The sequence below is a fragment of the Lottia gigantea genome (genome assembly GCF_000327385.1).
Source record: "Lottia gigantea unplaced genomic scaffold LOTGIsca_22, whole genome shotgun sequence".
NCBI lineage: Eukaryota > Metazoa > Mollusca > Gastropoda > Lottiidae > Lottia > Lottia gigantea.
The window spans coordinates 3,112,098-3,131,330 of record NW_008708555.1 but is presented as its reverse complement, the minus strand read 5'-3'; the positions used below and the strand labels follow the sequence as shown (position 1 = coordinate 3,131,330).

Sequence of the window (19,233 nt, the reverse complement as noted above, 5' to 3'; positions counted from 1 at the left end):
TAAGTTGGCCATTTTCGGGGGTTGATTTGGGTCTTCGAAGGTACTTCGCTTCATAGCTGAGCTTTCACGCTTGCTACGTTCGTGCGAAGAAAAACCCACCTTTTGAATCCTGTTGTGTTCGATTAACGCTACACAGGCCAGTTTATACCCCGCTTAGCTTCTATATCTTGACTAAGCGAATCTTTTGCTACACATCGCTTCGCTTCGTGATGTCAACACAAATTTGTCAACGCCAGTTGATTGCAAGGATCAAAGCGAAGCGAAGAAGTAGTACCACACTTTACTCATTCGCCTAACTTTAAAATGAACTCGCGAAGGTACAGCGAATGTGAAAATTCGCTTCATAGATTAGCTTTGGAGCTTGCTACGCCCAAGCGAAGAAAAACGCGCGCTCTTAGCGGAGTATATACTGGCCTATGAAGCGATAAGCGAACATAACAGGGGTAAAGCCAGAGAGTATAGATAGACGAGAGTTGTCACTCCGTCAAATATGCATTGCCGCCATTTTTTTTAGCATGGACTGTGGCGCCATCTAGTGGAAGGGTGTTCATGTGGATAGATAGTAGATAAAAAATACCTCAGCCGTCTGAGAGCAGCGGCAGGTATTGTCCTACTACAAATTGTTCGAATGACAAGAAACGCCACCCATACCTGCACTTTTTCCGATTCCTTAAAGACCCAAGCAGGTAAATAGATCGTTAATTTACAGTATACTTATACTGAGGAGACGTGCAGCTTGCGTCAACTAGACGATTTCTTTCTTTCTTGTCTTGCTTGATGATCCTCCATGATGATGGGTGCTTGACCTCGTTTTGTCCTTAGAATTAAACAAAATGTTTGATGCTTAATGTGATTTCATTTTTATTTTCTTATGTATTTGGTGTAAGAGATGGGTAATAAATTGCAGAAGGAAGGCTTTGGAAACAAAATCATCTGCATATCTAAATGCTAACTGCAGGCTCTGTAGCTGTCGTTTTGAGACACAAGAATTCATGAATGCCAATAGAAATAAGTTGGTCTGGAATGCTATTCCATCCATTTTCCCAGACCTCCCAAATCCACCACCACAGTTAACATCACAGCGCAAACCACCTGCCATGATAAACATCTCTATATTGAATTTGCCACAGATTGAAGAGGAAAAATGTCAAGTCCAGGTGCAGGTTATTATCAATTCTATTTTAAAACAATTCCTTGCTCTATTCCTACATATTCAAGGGGCAGACAGATACTTTGAGTTTCAACCTGAAAGCTTTACACAGAAAATCAGTACCAAGACAGCAATTTTTTACAGGCATTTAAAAACAAAGTCTAACCTCAATGAAAATATTTATTTAGATTTCGATTTATGTTTCATTTCAGATGCCAGAAATGGAGCACAATTATTCTGCTTCAACCGCAACCAAGATATGTCAGCATGATACTGCAGATATCAACTCGAAAGTATTGACAGATGTAAGTTTGATTCAAAATATTAAGAATTTTCAATGCATAAAGACCTATGAATTAAGTAATGAAGTTAAAGTTTACTCAAAATTCAATAAGTACCAGTTTTGTATTTGTATTTTTTGTGCGTGTTGCTTTTTCTTTTGGCGCCTACTCTTTTGCTACAAATTGTGTGATATTCAGTTCACCAATGACCCCGTTTTCTTTATATGTTTTGAAAACGTTTAAAATCGAATTTCAGAAAATTGTACAGCTACACACTGAATTGATCTCAGCACATCAAAAGCCAGAATATAATCTTTCTGCTGGGCAAATTGTGCAGGCTGCTGTGGATATTGGTATGAAACCAGCAACAGCAAATTTTTTTTTAGGGCCAGTTGAGAAATTGCACACGAAAAGAAAAAGGTTAGAAAAGACTTGATTGAATGGTATAATAAGTTATAAAAGCTTGCAAAAACTTGACACTTAATTTTGGCCATAACAGGTGACTCATGAGTTGACCAATAGATAATGGATTTTTGTGTGAAATGTTTTATTTCCAAGATTTAATAGGATGCATTCACTGATTGCAGAAACAAATCACCTACTACAATTTGCGAGTAATTTTTGAAGTAGTCTTCATAATGTCTAACATGAAAAAATATGGCTTATGTGTGTTTTTGTAGATGTTATAAATTGTTTTATGATCTTACAGGGTTTAGGTGGACTGTGAATGAGAAGGCAATGGCTCTTGGGATATACTTCAGGAGTAGGAAAGCTTATCAGACATTGTGTGCGTTATTTACGATGCCATCTGCTAGCACTCTCAACAGGTAGGTTATACTAGTGATTTTATATTCAAGACATATAGACACAACGTATTGACCAGAATCAGTTTAATTGTTATTGAATTATTATTCACATGCCACTGTTGAGGCACCAGTTTACTATATCCAATTTTTTTTACTTCAAATAAAACTAATTCAGTTCTTGATAATTTACATTAAGAAGTTTTTTTTTAGAAAGTTAAACACATTTTTTCGTGCATTTTTATGTTTTTTTTACATAGGTATGTTAGAGGTATTCCAAGTATACCAGGAGTTTCCAGTCGTATCTAGAGTTTAAACTGAGACTGACAGTAAATAGTTTTGCTCAGATATTCCTCAGCAATAGACTTAAAGATGGGTTTCCTAACAATTTTTTGGAGATTATAATAAAGTTAACCATTTTTTTAAAAATTATACTGTTAAAAAAATGTTGTTTCTCTATAATTGCAGGTGAACCTAGCAGTACAAGTTTGCCCACACACCGTCTATGCGGGTATGCATACCCTAGTGAGCTTGGGAAAGTTGGAACCCTCGGCTGCATCTACAGCAAATTTCCTAAAACAAATAAATGATATTTTTGACTTTTTGAATGTTCGAACAATAAGGGGAAATTCAACAAGCAAGCCAATTAAAGCCTCGGAGGAAGATATCTGTAAAATAGAAGGATTCAAGCAGACAGTTGGAAAATGGCGAGTGAAGAAAAATGATAAACTAATTGTACAGCCATGTTTTGATGCACTGTTGCTGTGTTTAAATGGAATTGATATGCTGTTAAGGGAACTATTATCTGAGAGTAATTTCAAATTCATACTAAGTGGTCGTATCAATCAAGACTGTTTAGAAAATTTCTTTTCACAAATAAGAGCAAAAGGCGGGCATAGATTCAACCCCTCAGCAATTGAATTTATCTATGCATATAGGTCACTTTCTTGTAAAATGTTTTTAAGCCCAATATCATCTGCCAACTGCATAAATGATCAAGATAGTTTGTTGATGTCTCTAAGTAGTTTTGTTTCAAGGGAAAGTAAACAAAGCAAACGAAAACTTGAAGAGGAGGTTGAAGAAAGGCCATCCAAAGTACCAAGGCTTGCCGTAGATATTCCTATTGAAGGCATTGAAGATATACCTATTGAAGGCATTGAAGAAGATATCCCTATAACTCTTGCAGTTGAAAATGTTCTGTGTTATGTTTCTGGTTTTATGGTGAATAAGCTGCAGATTAATGATAACTGTTCGGAATTTTTTAACAAGCTCACAATTTCTGATAATAATGTAGTGTCAGATTCAAATCTGTTTTGCCATTTTAAGGTATATAAACACAAAACCAACACTGCATTTGGTTCCCGAATAGTACCATCTGTTTCTTTGATATATTTATTCAAACGCATTGAACTTGTTTTTGAAAGAAACATTCACAAGAATATTTAAAAAAAATGAAGTGTTAGCCATCTTATTAAAGATTGTACAATGCGTAGTTCCGTACACTGTATTACAACTTTGTGACAAGCACTCCGACAGTGTTATAAAGCAATTTGTCAGCTATACCTTAGATGTAGGCTTCATTATTTTTGTAAATTTCAAAGTAGGGAACTGGAACAAAAGAAATGTAAAAAAAAAGTAGGAAAGCTTCAGTTGTTATGCACAAGTAGTAATGTTCTATAAGAAAAATGTGTTCAAAGCACTACACTGTATTACTAGACTACAGTTTTCACACAATTTGTCAAATCTGTCATCTTTACCTTTGAGGTATATCTGTGGTGTTTGTAACTCTCCCACAAGTCTATTTACATATATTCAAGACCTAAATCAACCGTCGAAACTACTGAATGTTTCCCTTTAATAAACAATGATAAATCTTATATCAAGTCTTTTTTTTTTTATTGAGATATATTATCTATTGGAGTGGCATGATAGCACATAGCTTAAAATAGCTATAAAAGTGTCTTTTTGTGATTATATTGTGGATGGATGTTATATTATAGGCTTAACTCTGATGCATAGGAGTAAGGACTGATATTTATTGGCCATAGGGAATAACATTTCATTGAGTGAAAGTCAGGAAATTTATCTGTAAGTCTTTGGTGTATTCCAGTATAGATGAAAACTTGCAAATCTAAGTTAAATAATCGTGTTGTAAAGCGAATGAAGCACTCTATGTTGGAGCACTGCAATCAACACCCTCCCACGAGATGGCGCCACAGTACATGAAAACAAAATGGCGCGAGCGAAGTGATCACTCTCGTCTATCTATACTCTCTGGTAAAGCTTAGAGCTGTGTTATAACAATGTTTGCCGGGATACTTCTTGACAACGCCATACTGACGTCAAAAGGAAATTTCTAAGATAAGACGTCTTCTTTTGCTTTGTAACGGAGGTGTTTGTCTAATCATATGTTATGCTAATCTTCTAGAAATGAAACTTTTTAAGAAATTGCAGAAGCGAATTCAGGGTATTCGACTATTTCGTCTTCGAAAATCGAGAAAAATTTGTATTTTAGTAGAACGGAAGGAACAATTAACCATGTCCATGGAAGAATCAAATCCAAAACAAAGGCAACGTCAACCAGCACTTTCTGAACTTAAACTTCAATCAATGTTGAAAACACCCTGTGAAAATGCAGCCAACAACATAATTTATCTGTGGAAGTGTGCTCAAAAAGAAAATCAGGTCCGAATTCTTAAATTCAGACGTAATTTTTCTCTGGATCGAAGATGCTTAAAACCACCAAGTGTCAGCCGCAAACCGAGAAAGTCTTCAAGCGGAACTCGACAGCGATCTCGAACTAACAGCAGAAACAACAAATTGCGCTGCAGGTCTGAACTTGAAAAGATAGAAGAGGTTTTACAAGAAGAAAGTAATTTGAACCACAGTGCAAAGGAGTCCGAATCTGATTCTTCCCAGTTGATCCCAAGATCTAAAAGTGACGAGAAATGTGATAGATTGGAGATTGAAACCTCAATTTTCGATTCTCAGAAGAAGGAGATATTTCTCAAGTTCATTCCAGTCGACAAAAATTATCAATTGATACGCAAGAAAATTGGGAATGATAGAATAGGGTCGAGTTGGATTGAGATACAGGCATGGTGCACTAAATATCAATCTAAACATCAGAAAATAAATCAAATTCGGCCAACAATTCGTAAAAGTCAAACACTTCTCATGACCAAGGACAGAAAGCCCAAGTTCACTATTTATGGTGACATTTTGGAATTCGGCAATCAAAAGCTGTGTGAAGAAACATCAGTTCGTGATGAAGAAATTTTGGATCATCCACGGTTCGGTTTTCATTCAAATCAAGAGTATTTAAGTAGCATTGAAACCAGTGCAGAATCCAGGGGCAATAGAATTCAGTTCAGCATAGCACCAGAGGTTTTGTCTTCATCCATTCAACTGTGTCACCAGAAAACAGAAATGATGCTATCGTGTTTAAGGACTTATTTTAAGGATTTCGCCGATATCGAAGTCATGTGGGTTGATTCACTTCGTAAGCATGTACCCAACAAATCTTTCAAGAGTTGCTTCCCTTCAAGCGTGGCTGAGGTTCTCAAATCACAGACGGCAAAGGCTCGAGCTGTTTTGTATGTTACTAAGGACGTGTCGATATTATTACGTCATCCTGATACTTGTTTCCTGTCAACTCTTGCGTTAACTGCCGGAATAAGTCGAGATCAACTAGTCATTCTACCATTTGATATGAAACCTCGATATTTCTCGGTTGTAAAGCGACGGTAAATTTATGACGGGACTTATTAGCACTACACTTCAGGCTGTCGAGAATAAACCCTTTCTTTCTAAGGAATTTTTCAGGTACTTGTATTTAAACAAATTTAATGAATTTGTGTCGACTCGTAATTATCTTTTTGACCATGTAATGGACCAATACTATTAAATTCGAACAAAATAATCGGTGACATGGTATTTTCCAACCAAATTCTGTTTCAATATTTTTTATAAGGTATCTTGAATATTTTCTTTATCCATTGGGATTAAATAGTTTCAATGTCCATTCGAATTTTAGGTGGACTTTTAACATCACCAACGTACTGTGAGATCTTGAAAAATCTGGTCACCTAACACTGGATCTCGATTTGATCATTTTGTTGCTTTAGGGTTTACCTATTGTGTAGGCGTTTACATTGCAAGAAAAGTTAGGCCTTCCGAGTTGATTTATCAGATTTCTGATGAACTGTGTTGAGACTGACTGGAGTGAATTGAATGCGGCTTTTACTTCTGCTTTTGTGCCCATTCTTGTGTTAATATGGTAAACGGATATGGTTAAATCAATAAGAATAACAAAATGGTTTATTTCACTGTTTTATTTTCGATGTATTTTTAAATTTTCATTGTACAACACTGTGATGATGTCATATCGTACATTGCATAATGACATGAGAAAATTAACACAGGTGCAGCTTACTAAATCTGTATTCAAAATCGTTCTTTCACTTCCTCAAATTTCAGGCACACAAATGCCTTCAAAATAAATTAAAAAATAACACAACGATTTCGACCAGAAACTGGTACAAAAATGCAAAAGATATATAAATTAATACTTAGATATAAACATATAAATGCCACATAAATTGTTCTAGTTTTGATTTTATGTAGGCAACTTGCAGATTTATTTAACAAATATAAGATCAAAACCCAATTGTCTCGTTCTTCATGGGTTCGGCCTTACAAAACGACCATAACTCAAAACAAAATCTATAACACTGCAAAAGCAGATAGAATGGCAAGAATATATGGCACTGCTTGAAACATCACATAGCAAGTATCTATAAAATTCCACACAACGGAATGCATAATGTTTGTCACCGCTAGACATCCTATCTAAGAAAAGTTTTTACCGAATATAAAAGTTTAAAAATATCACAGATCAAAATATTAGACACAACAAGTATCACAATGTTTGTTTCAATTGTTTAGGTCACAATTTCGTCACATCACCAGTGACAACATGATGAATGTCGACAGACGTCACCTTGGCTCGTTACTGGTGACCCCATGATCACCACGCTACTGCACGTCGATATTGGAACACGACTAGGTTTGACTAGTAACTCACTCAGGATAAGTTTGAAATTCAAATTATTCCAAATCTCTCGAGATGTTTTCTAATTATTACAGTTCGGCATCCTTCTAACACTTTTGTAACATGATTAGTGTCTACTGCGCATGTGTAATAATATTCACAAGTATGCTGCGCATGCCAATCTTTATCATGGGGCTGTACAGTTTCTTTTAACTTTAGATCACCACGTGCTATTTTCTGTAATGTAAGAAATGAAATGAATTAAAAAATCGTTCCTTATGCTATTATTACTAGTATTGCAATAAATCTAATTACTAATAACGAAATGAATTTGATATGATTCAAACAGTACATATATCCTCAAAAGAAGGCTTTGGTGACTAACTGCTACAAATTTTAAGGTATAATTGTAGTACAATATAGTCGTATAATGCTTAGAGCACACTTACCATAAACAGTTCCTTGATATAGACAGCGGTTTTGGTCACTTCCGGGTCAATATCTGGCCTTGACCTACTTTTCTTTCGACCTTGACCGCAACCTCCTGGATAGGAATCCATGAACTCTAATTTATCGTGATCTGAAATAATGAAATTGCTGTTTGTTAAAAGCAGAATTCCTGGATTATAATCATAAAAAGCAAACGATATTAAAATGATTAAAAAAAAAACAAGTAGAAATTAAAGAAAAAACAATGAATTGGAAAAAGACAAAGTATTTGTTCATCGTTTTCAAAATAAATTAATGATTTTGTAGTCTGAAATTTTGATGAAGCAAATTCTTTGCCCATAAAACTAATTATAACTAGTAACACAATGTCATCCAGACTAATGAATTGTGACAGAACGTTTAACGAGATTATAAAAAAAAAACGCTATACAAATGATAAAAAAAAACATTTTCATAGTAAACTGGACTGGACTTATTTTGCAATATAGTCGGACTGAGATATGTAAAAGCACAGAGTATTCTTCCTCTTTTGCAAGTGATACCAAATCTATATGGATATATCTGAATACATAGAAAGTCTATTACAATGTTTATAACAAAATACTTACTAGATGGTGTGAACTTGGTGTAATCGGGAAATACATCCGGGTATTGTTCGTGTAATTTCTGGATATCTCGGCCCTTGACAATCTTCTCGGCCAAAATGTCGATTTTGTTGATGAATAATAGTATCGAAACGTTGCGAAGAAACCTGAAAAAAAGTAAACATCAAAATTAGTTTTCGTGATTTTCGAAAAGTGTTTGATCAGTTTGTAAAATTGTTGTGTTTTAACTTCTTTTCTTCGATGCAACAAAAACAAAAACTTAAGATTTCTGACCGAGTTTCAAATCAAAGCGAGTAATATTCAATGCTCCCCCATGTTTATAATGTTTTGATTTTTTCTTCTGTTTTTCTCAGCCATAAAGGTCAAAGAATGCAGTAAGGGGATTTTAGTAAAGTAATTAATTATGTTGTAAATGTCACGGGTTTTTTTATATAGATAAAGATACTGTAAACACAATAATCTTTTACCTGTTATTCCAGACTTGTTCAAATATTTCCAGAGATTCTAATAATCTGTTTTTCTGAGAATCTTCGAGTAAATTCTGATCGAAAGTGCTAGCGTCTGCTACATACAAAATGGCAACCACAGAATCGAAAACTTGGATCCATTTTTTCCTTTCGCCCCTTTGACCACCAACATCATATACACTGGAATAGAGAAAATAAATCATGAATAATAATAATAATATACTGGTTTCGATCTTTATTCCAATCCTCGAATCCTCCAATCATCACATATCCCGAGTTAATTTGGTTCATACCACAAGTCAATTTAGCACAAAATACTCTCTCTGTTGTCGTAATGTTTGGTTGTTGTCTGTATTTTATACTAGAATGTTTGTGTCAATATATGTCAATTTTAACCTAGGGCTTTATGGATTATATAAGATAAAAGTGAAACCGAACACAAGTCAAAAATATGCTTCAACTCAAGATATGACAACCCAAATTCCTCGAATTTTTATTCAAAATCAGTTGTCAATCTTTTTCTGATAACCTCATATTTTACAAATGAAATAAAAAAAAATGTCAAACAACAAGCTTTCTAATCATGTGTTTGAATTGTCCCCTGGATTGACCAATTAGTTATGTTGACCCAGGAGACAACTTTTACTTAGATAAGATAACACTGATGATCAGTGGGAACTCGGGGATTGTTCGCATTTTGAGGAATATCGTCATCGTTAGTCAATAAACACGACACATTTGTGGGTTCTGCGTAGGGGTGAAAAATCAACTCACCTAAATTTGACATGGTTTCCAGCATCAGGAACCTTGAACTCGATGTTCTGTATCGATGTTGTTATAGCTCGGCATCGTAAAATATCTTGATCGCTAGGGATATAATCGTCTTTTCTTATCTCTTCTAGTTTATCAAGAAAGCTGAAACAGACCATAATCTTATTAATTTCAAATCAAAAACATTTTTTAGATTCTACTGTCAATCAAAGCAAGAAAGGGCAAGGTTGTAATTTGTCAACAAAAATCGTACGATCAAAAAACACCAATCACTAGTAGAGGATAAAGAAAATTATATTTTAAAATTTCTAGTTTTAGCTTGACCGAAATAACCCTATAAATTCCTTCAATCCATCCATCACGCTGATTTAGACAGTTTAACTTTGTTAACCTTGATATACACCTTGCGTTTATCAAAAATGTGAGCAATGCTTTGATGAGTACAATTTTTAGTGATTCGAACCCACTTTCCCTTCAATAATAAAATGCTGAACGTTTTTGTCAGTTGGCTGAGAAATAGAGAGACGAAAACACCCTTATTAGCTTTGTAAACTATCAGAACAAATGATTTTTTTTTATGCCATACGTTGTCAAAGGCCTTACTCAAAACCCAAATATTACAAGTAACTCACTATTTAGCACAATCACTAAGCTGATATTTATGAGACTGTTCGAAACAATTCTGAACTCCTTCATCTTGCCACAGTTCTTGTGTTGTTGATAAAAATTCCTGAAAATAATAATAATAATATTGGTTCAGTATTGCATTACGTCGGATGAATGCGGTTGTCAGAATTATATATGACACAAATGAGCATACGATAAGACATGCTAATGCACAGTGAAAGTATGGAGTAAATCAATCAACAAATCAATCGCAAAAACTTAAAACGGAGTCCATAATAAACACAAATAAACAATTTAAAATCATATCTTTACTTACGTCTGTGATTTCTTGTTCACTGTTGCTGGCCTCGCGGAGCACAAAGTCTAATTTAGGCTGATTTTTTCCCTCCAAAACTGGTATAGATAAGTTCTGCATGGCACCAGAGATAGCCAATATGGCGTCACGAACATTTCTCTTGATGTCAAGAATCTTTGCTAATCGTTCTCTGAAAATAGACAAAAAGAAAATATAGAATTTAAGTCCGATAATGTGTTGACTTTTCAAAGCAAGTTGACCAACAAAATCCCGTGACATGTTTTGCTCATCTGCTAGAGCCAGTTTATACTTCATATCTGACCTTCTCTGGCGAGAGTCGTTAGTTTTACAGTAAAGATAATGCTATTTTGTAACTGTACACTTTATTTGGGAATTTTCGGTGACTTTGATATTTGACATGACAAAAGTTGTATGTAAATGAGGGTTCAGTCAGCTAATAATTTACTTTTGGAGGTAAGGATAAGTATGGCACAGATTTTGAATAAATCACAAAATGTTGTGATGTTAATGTGTTTTTTTTTTTCATTCCATGTTTGCTTAAAACTGATAAAAACCATCCAATGCTAATACTAGTTAATTAATTAATTTATAGGTTGCCTGACATCTAATTACCGTAATGCGACCAGAAACATTAAATAGTTATTCACATTGATCGTCTAGAATTCAATTCATCAGGAATACGCAATACATTAACATCGGGGACTTTCACATTTAAGACTTAATTCGTAAGTAACATGAAACGAGTTTAATGTTTCCATATTTGGAAACTCGTTTAAATTTTCTTTCAAAATAACGATTCAACTCATTAACCAAAGTCAAAATTCGGTCTGCTATTCAGAGAATGGCTTTTGGCGTTTCGAAAACTGGTTTAAAGCTTCTGAATGCATCTTGCTGTGCAGTGGAGAAGATTTATCCGGAGGGTTTGCCTGATATACATCTTTCAAATTAGTGAATGAAAGAAGTCAAACGCCTTTGGGATATTGTACTATGACATTAAGCAAGTCATTACTATAGCTCTAACTGTGATAAAAATATTACTCAACAGACTAAATTAGGCACTGGTTTATCACTTCAAAATTAATCAGATAACACTGTTACTGTATATAGATATATAATTGAAATCCATTCTTTAATGGTGTCATTAAAAGCCAAATGTAACCTAAAGCTCGTTTATAAAGATATCAAGTGAAGTTTTACATCTTACTTATTTGAACTCGTCGTAATTCATTCACACTTTGACTATACATGATCATTCACAAGTCACTATCATGAAATTATATTTAAAACACAGGCGTTTTAAAACTTCGTATCGTGTGTTCTTAAGAAGATTATAAAAAGTTTCGATTTATATTTTTCATGAATAGATTAATTAAACATAAGCTACTTACTGTTTATCAAAACCGTTTATGTGGATGATTTTCATCTGTTTTGTCAAAGTACTCTTGCCAGATTCTCCCGTGCCTGGAATATAGATAAATTACACGATACAATTTCATATCAAATCAAGGAACAACTTAAACGAGGATTCATTTCAAACATTTAAGACATTCTGTGTCGGTATTTATTGAATATCTTCAAACGCAGATCTTTGTAGCCAATTCTTAATTAAGACCGAGATAATTAGGCAAGAGATATATAACAAAATAAAATAAATTCCGAGTTACACAAAAAATGCCTCCTGGAAATTAGTTTCCTGATGCAAACCCAAAGGCGTTCGTGGTAGATACTGATTAACTCAGAACACACAGAGCCCTGCAGCTCTGGTACAAGACCATAGCCTACATTCACGAAAGTGCTCTCTTCCTTTGTGTTTTACGTTCAATTAAGAGTGATTTGCAAGAGGTCATATGTCACTAGTTCAGTTTTACAATTTAGACCAATTCCATGTAGCTATCATTTGCACTAGAAAGTACGCAAGTTTATAATGAACATTGATACAAATATTAGTTCCTTTAGACATGCACTTCCAGCAAAGCCCTAATGCCATTCTTTCGCGCACATGCCTTTTCCTATATACATTCAGTTCGTAAGAGTTGAACTTACCTAATAATAAAAGCTTCAATTTTTTCATTTCTTCATTGTGATGTTTGTTCAACAATCGAGTCAACTGTTTATCTCGCAGCCTGGCTCGTTTTGACTCCTCCGGTGTACTGTACAATCTCGTAGACTCTTCCACACACGATCCAAAGCAAGACATGACCTGGTCACGCATCTTGCACAGATATTTCGACTTTAGTAAGGTAATTTTGGCGGATTTCTCTTATACAAACAAATCTGAAGTGATAAAAAGAGTTCAGGTCAAAATGTGTACCACGTTGACTCCAGATGGTTCGGGCATTCTTCAAAGCTTTTGTTGATGATGGTGCAAACTCGGGAGATTTTCAAATATTGCGTAATGAAAATTCAGGTGCACAGCGTCACATTTTACAATCAAAATTTATAAGCTACATACTTAATCGTAACATAAAGGGACACCACAATAAATACCATAAAGACAAGGAATGGATTTAATGGCGGTCGGTCGTTAGCTTTTTTAGAAATGGAAGACTATTAACCGGTGTGATGTTGGCCTTCTCCAGTCAGTACTAAGCATTGATTAATCTATATCGGTACGTAAATCTCTTCTTTATATATCGATGTTGCATGCTCAGGGAACTCAGTTGCATGCTTATCTATATTAATGAATACAATCTACTAATTGCATGCTTTCCTCACGTTGTCGCACGTTTTACTTCATGTGCTTTTCATTTACTCATGGTGTTGCTGAAACTGTACGTCCAAGGAGGAAACATAGGGAAATAGGTATTTTCTGGTCAAAAATGAATAGAAGGAAACCACCATAGTCTACAAGAACAACTAAGGATCCTTTCTTTCAGCTGATCCCCGACCAAAGATGTTGTCAGTTTGTCAAATTGAATATCCTTACCAAATTACACAGATTGAATTGTTTCTAAATGTTTAAAAAATTGTCCACAAACTGCACATTTAACTCAGCTGTTGATATTTAAATGTATGTCTATGAAAAATCACCATAACATTTTAGAATTATTTTTTTTATAATACTTTCAAGTTTAAATAAACATGTTTCATCCTTTTTTGTCTCTATTTTCATTAGGTTAGTGAGTCATTCGTTAGTGATACTAATTGTCATTGTCACTAAAATACTTTCACGACCTTGTTATTTTAATTTTTGAAGAATTTACTAGGTCAATGACAATAAAGCTGGATTCACACGGGTTAAAAATCAACTTAGTTAAATTAAAACTATAAACGATATGGCTATGTTTATCATAACATGTTACATCAAACTATGACTGTCAATGAGTTGTCAGTTATTTAAAAATATTATTTAAAACAATGACTGAATAAATAAATATATATTGCAATGTATAAATAAACACAATCATAAAATCCAACATATGTTTTTATTCGTTATGATTTCGGTTAAGTTATGGAGATTTTTAAAGAAGGTTTTAATCTTAACTAAAATCGAGTAGTCAAATTTTCCCAATTGAAACTTTTCTGTTATTGCTACCTTGCCAATTGAGTGGTTATTCTATTCCAACTTCACATAAGACAAAAAAAAATAGACGTCACAATCAAAAAGGGCATTTCATAATACAGACTCATCAAGTTTTGCTCTTTATATCGGCTTGTGTAAAAGACGTGAACAACTCAAAATTTACTGAAACTCTACCCTAATACGTCAATGATAATCCCTTCGCCTTAATTCGAAAGTTGATGTGTCAAATGTCATGACAGAGTATTCATTGTCATTAGTTGGTGAATAATATCCACTGCTATAGTATGTATAGGTATTAAATACAATATTTCGAATACTTACAATGCCATATCATTTTTGGTCATCTGAAGATGACAATATCAATGGTCGAAACGTTGTATACAATTTATGTCATATACCCCAAATAGATCGCGAAGAAGTATTAGTGGTCTGTATCCATATGATAAGATTCTCGAATGAAGATTATTTCTACGATAACATTCAGATGTGGCGTTAAATAAGTCAATTCATGGTGATACGAATCCGCAATGGGGGTTTCTTAGATACAATATACCCCAATAAGGTTAATGGTAAGAAACACCTCCAATACACAATAGATGAAAACCCCAGTCATGTTCCGAGAAGATACAGAAATCTACCTGTAGGTTCCAACTTGTGAATAGTCAATCACAATGGAACTACCAAAACACATGTATCATTATAAGCCAGAAAGGAATATCAGGTAAACAAACCCGTTTATAGAACGGTGGCCCGAAAGAGTAAGAATATGTTGCCGTGCTGGTGATATAAAGTTGAAAATAAAAGATACTTACAAATAATGAAAATATTATTCCAGTTCAATGTAACACTCTTCTTAAACAGTATAGATAAAGTCAATTCTTATATTCAAATACTAATAATGTATAGTAATCCAATAGTCAGTGTTAATCAATTTCTTGCTGATATCAAAATATTATCTTAAATGTACGTATGTATATAATTTCCTTATATAGTCTAATTTTCAACTAAGCCACGCCTATTATCAGCATCTATATTCTTATTGGTTGTGAGTGTGATATGACGCTTGATATATAAACTCTATGCAAGGTTATCACCTTTAACTGATAATTTATAACGTTAGATGGTTTTCATATCGTCTATTTAATATTACCCTCAATAAAAACACTCAGTACAGTAATATATGTCTTTTTAACGGCAGTATACTCCTATGTTAAGGTGACTCATTCATCCAATGCAATGAGTTGGTCGGATTATCATTTGCCTGTTAATTAAATAACAGTAGTTTAAAAACTTATGGCCAAGGAATCACATCAGTAGTCAAGAAACAAAGACTTATAACTGATAAAGGAAATTTTATTACTTTTTTTCGAGGAACTGTTGACTGGAATTTTATCATGCACGTTATAAATTTAAAGTGACAAAAGTATTTTGATACATATTGATCGTAAGAATTTTGGAGAAAGGGGACCGGATTACATATTTTTCACATTTATATATTCAGTAAACTTAACAATATGATTGCAACTGTTACACAGTTCCAAGGTTATTTTTCAAATTGAAAATCGACAAGCAGTGACAAATTCATAGATAAATAACCATCGATGTCTATGCATCATAAGGTGAAAGGGTCACATAATTGCAAAGGGGGTTCACAGAACCAGGCTGTTCAGAACTCAATGATAAGAAATTCGAAAATGGGATGGTAGAGTAAAACCAGACCAGTCTTTCCCGGCTCCCTGTGTGAACGTCATCGAGAGTTTGCTCCAGCAAATCGTTTGAGGAATTACCTTCGAGTTGATAAACCAAAAACAAAACTTTCATAAATAAGCACTTTGGTTCCAAATTTAAAATCTTGAGTTCTTAAAAACTTTTTATACTGAATACGTCATAGTTTTCGTTCGTTTATGCCTTAAATAACCTAGTATACGTATACATAGATATAAACCACTAGAATTATATTGATTCATAATATACATATCATAACAATAAATACACACGTATGACGTCACAGTTATGTAAATTAGCTACAGTTTAATTCATAGCTAGTAATTAAAATATTTTATGATGGAAAACTTTGTTATATAATTAAATGTATATTGTAATATTTATGTTATATTTATTATACAATGTGCGCGAGTGAAGGAGTGTGTTACAACTCCCGTAAAAGCATTGTACAAGGTTGGATTATGTATTTAAAGGGGGTGGGGGGTGTATGTGGTATTCTTAAACACGAAAATGAAAATAAATTTTGTAAGTCCTTATTTATGCACCAGTATGGCGGAGATTTATGAAAATAAAAAACAAGTCATGTGAATCAATGGTCAATAGTAACCTATAAAAATTTAAACTGTGAAGTGAATTGATAGTTGGACATTGATGCCAATAGAGGTCGTACTCTATGTTTTATCAACTTCATCCGGTTAATTTTTTTTTAAATCAGTTTTTCAAATATCAAATTTTTTCGCTAACATTCAATTTCAATCTGGTTTAGACTAAATAACCATTAAATAACGGAACACCATTTTATGGTATACTACTCCTTAGCTTTAGTGCACACAAAGCTTCAACAATCTACATTGTCATCATCAGATGAAAATCAATTACTATTACGATCATATACATTATTGAAATTATACCAAGTAAATGTATGCATATACCAACTGTAAGTATTCCAATAAAAACTGCTATGAATAATGAGTAACTTTCAGCAGCTGGCCAATACTAAGCATGATTTCAGAATTCATTACTTTACAACAAAGCATTATAATAGGGAACTTTTTAATCATCTGCCGGTGAAACCGACAACAATTTCCATCATGAAAGGAATTTTAAAGAGGTTTTCTAAAATGTTTATGTATATCGAGGACACTGATAACATCAATTTGCACCATTCCAATTTTCAATCAGGTGTCTGTGGTTCCTGCAATTCCACTTAAACTTAGCGTCACTTATCGCGAAGGGCCTTAGTGACGTCATCAAGCTCCCTATTTAAGTGGAATTTTAGGAACCTTAGACATCTGACTAAAATTGGAATGGTGGAAATTGATGCTATCAGTGTCCCCGATACACATAAAACATTAAGAAAACCATTTTTACAAACCCTTTAAGACAGATTAATTGTTCATAGGGTTACATACTATATGTTCAATATACTACGCATTTCAGATCGATTCAAACAATTGCTGTAGTATAATTAAATTGATATAGCTTTTTAAAAATATTTAATGAAATTCTTCGTTTTCTAAAAACTGTAACCTCGATTTTTTTCATTCTTAATGTTTTTTTATACTCGAAAGGCATTAGAAAAAATGATTCATTATAATAGGACATTTCATATTTCTGAAAATGAAAAGAGATTGCGAAATTTTGTTCAAAAAATGACGATTGATTGATTGATGAGTGTGACACCACAAATTAGAAATTACAATAAATTTACGTTTTGGCTGAAATGTAGCGTGAGGTACAATCGTCATGCACCACACCGTTATTGAGTTTATGGACATAAATTGGGCAATCGTAGTTTCATGAGTCAAACTAGGTCAAGCAAAAAATTGAAATGTATATAGTCATTTTAAGGTTGAATTGCAACTAAATATTTTTAAATATAAATAAAATTGTTTTATTATGAAGTGAATCAGAACTTATTTGATGATTTGTTGTTTAGTGTTACCAAATATAGACTATATCAAATTTATTTTTAGAATTATTACAGTTCATGTATTAACGGACATTGAAAAGATAATAGAACAAGGAAAGTAAAATTTTAGCACAACCCCCGATAAGAATCTAGGTCAATGCCAATGCTTGGTTGGGAACTGACGTGGTTCATTTGAAAAAATTCCAAACCAAAAGCTATGAAACATATTTTATGATAACCAAATTCACGAATAATGGATTGAAAGCAGACCATTTTAAATTCTGTTAGTGGTTACTTTATAGAATTTTCGGTACCATTCTAAAATGTAAGTAGCTAAACCAGAACTTATGCGTGTGTACTTATTTGAAGAAAGTATTCATTTATGTCCATTTATGGTCATTTGCTTGTTGATGTAGACAAACAAAATATAATACCAGTAAATGAATCTAAAAATAGTTTAAATTGTGAATAAAAAAATATGAATATGAGTGGCTAGGTACATACAGTCATCATCATATAACTAACTTATTAGTGTGTATTATATTTACTAGGACAGGTGAGTGAGGTCACGACAAATGGTAGAATTAACGAAGATTCACATGAGCTTCATATTGTATTATGTATAAATCAGGCTAAATGACGAAAACTATGTTTTGTTTCACAATATGAGCACAAATACAGCAATATTTTAGATGAAGCTCACGAAACAAAATTTTAAGGGGATATGTTTTAATCAAATTGAAATATATCAAACAGTTATTTATAATGCACGTAGATGCTCTTATATGAAACCATTACCAATATGTACCGCATACAACAAATTGTCCGTCCATCTATTGCTTTCAGAGTTTTTTCCGATATAACACTAACATTAATAAAAGAAGTATAAAAGCAGGCTAATACAGAAAAGCAATACACGAATGAAACATTTTAGCCGTCATGCCCTCTTTTCCATCCTGGTGTAGAAAAGTAGGACGTAAAACTCCATTCATTCCATTCCCCTATTGCCTCCCCAAGAAATTGCTCTGCTTAGATACCTCTTCCCTTCACACCATCCAGTTTTAAATTTCCACATTTTACTTCTTTAAAGCCTAGTGCTGTTTGCACCCCCCCCCCCTCCCCCCTCCCCCTTTTGACATTATCTGTCCACTACTGTGTCTCTTAGACTAATGATTCATAAAAACCGTTTTAAGTCCAGAATTGTCTGATTTATTTATATTTCAGATCTATTTATATATATTGTGACCAGGGCAGGCTTCTCTGTCTACTTACAGAAGTAAAAAACAAAATGACTTCATAGAATGATGACCAGTCGCCACTATCCGTTATAACTATAACATCAATGACAATGACCTCACTACTCCTTATTACACATTTTCTATGACGTCTTGAGAGAAGCTACGTCACACATACATTCGTACCAAAATAAACTTTCTATCGACATAACTGATATTCAACTCAACTGAAAAATTAGATATAAATAATTGTTGGCATTTAATTGCGTGTCATATTATAGTATAGCATGTGCGCTATGTAGGCATATTCTAATA

The 19,233-nt window shown here is 33.6% G+C and overlaps 3 protein-coding genes across 3 annotated transcripts; 2 read left to right on the top strand and 1 right to left on the bottom strand.

Annotated features, from left to right (window-relative positions):
* Positions 1-628: 628 nt before the first annotated feature.
* LOTGIDRAFT_159976 (hypothetical protein) lies at positions 629-2,543 on the top strand (the record flags this gene model as incomplete). Its single annotated transcript, XM_009054662.1, has 6 exons — positions 629-686; positions 1,048-1,157; positions 1,363-1,455; positions 1,688-1,784; positions 2,141-2,258; positions 2,495-2,543. 6 exons carry the CDS (start codon positions 629-631, stop codon positions 2,541-2,543), a joined length of 525 nt encoding a protein of 174 aa, XP_009052910.1.
* Positions 2,544-4,441: 1,898 nt separating this feature from the next.
* LOTGIDRAFT_159975 (hypothetical protein) lies at positions 4,442-5,984 on the top strand (the record flags this gene model as incomplete). Its single annotated transcript, XM_009054661.1, has 2 exons — positions 4,442-4,511; positions 4,663-5,984. The coding sequence occupies 2 exons, from the start codon at positions 4,442-4,444 to the stop codon at positions 5,982-5,984; spliced, it is 1,392 nt and encodes a 463-aa protein (XP_009052909.1).
* Positions 5,985-7,338: 1,354 nt separating this feature from the next.
* Positions 7,339-12,735, bottom strand: LOTGIDRAFT_159974 (hypothetical protein; the record flags this gene model as incomplete). The annotated part of the gene is made up of 9 exons (XM_009054660.1): positions 7,339-7,524; positions 7,737-7,867; positions 8,346-8,488; positions 8,810-8,989; positions 9,584-9,724; positions 10,213-10,310; positions 10,524-10,692; positions 11,912-11,984; positions 12,567-12,735. 9 exons carry the CDS (start codon positions 12,733-12,735, stop codon positions 7,339-7,341), a joined length of 1,290 nt encoding a protein of 429 aa, XP_009052908.1.
* Positions 12,736-19,233: the final 6,498 nt, after the last annotated feature.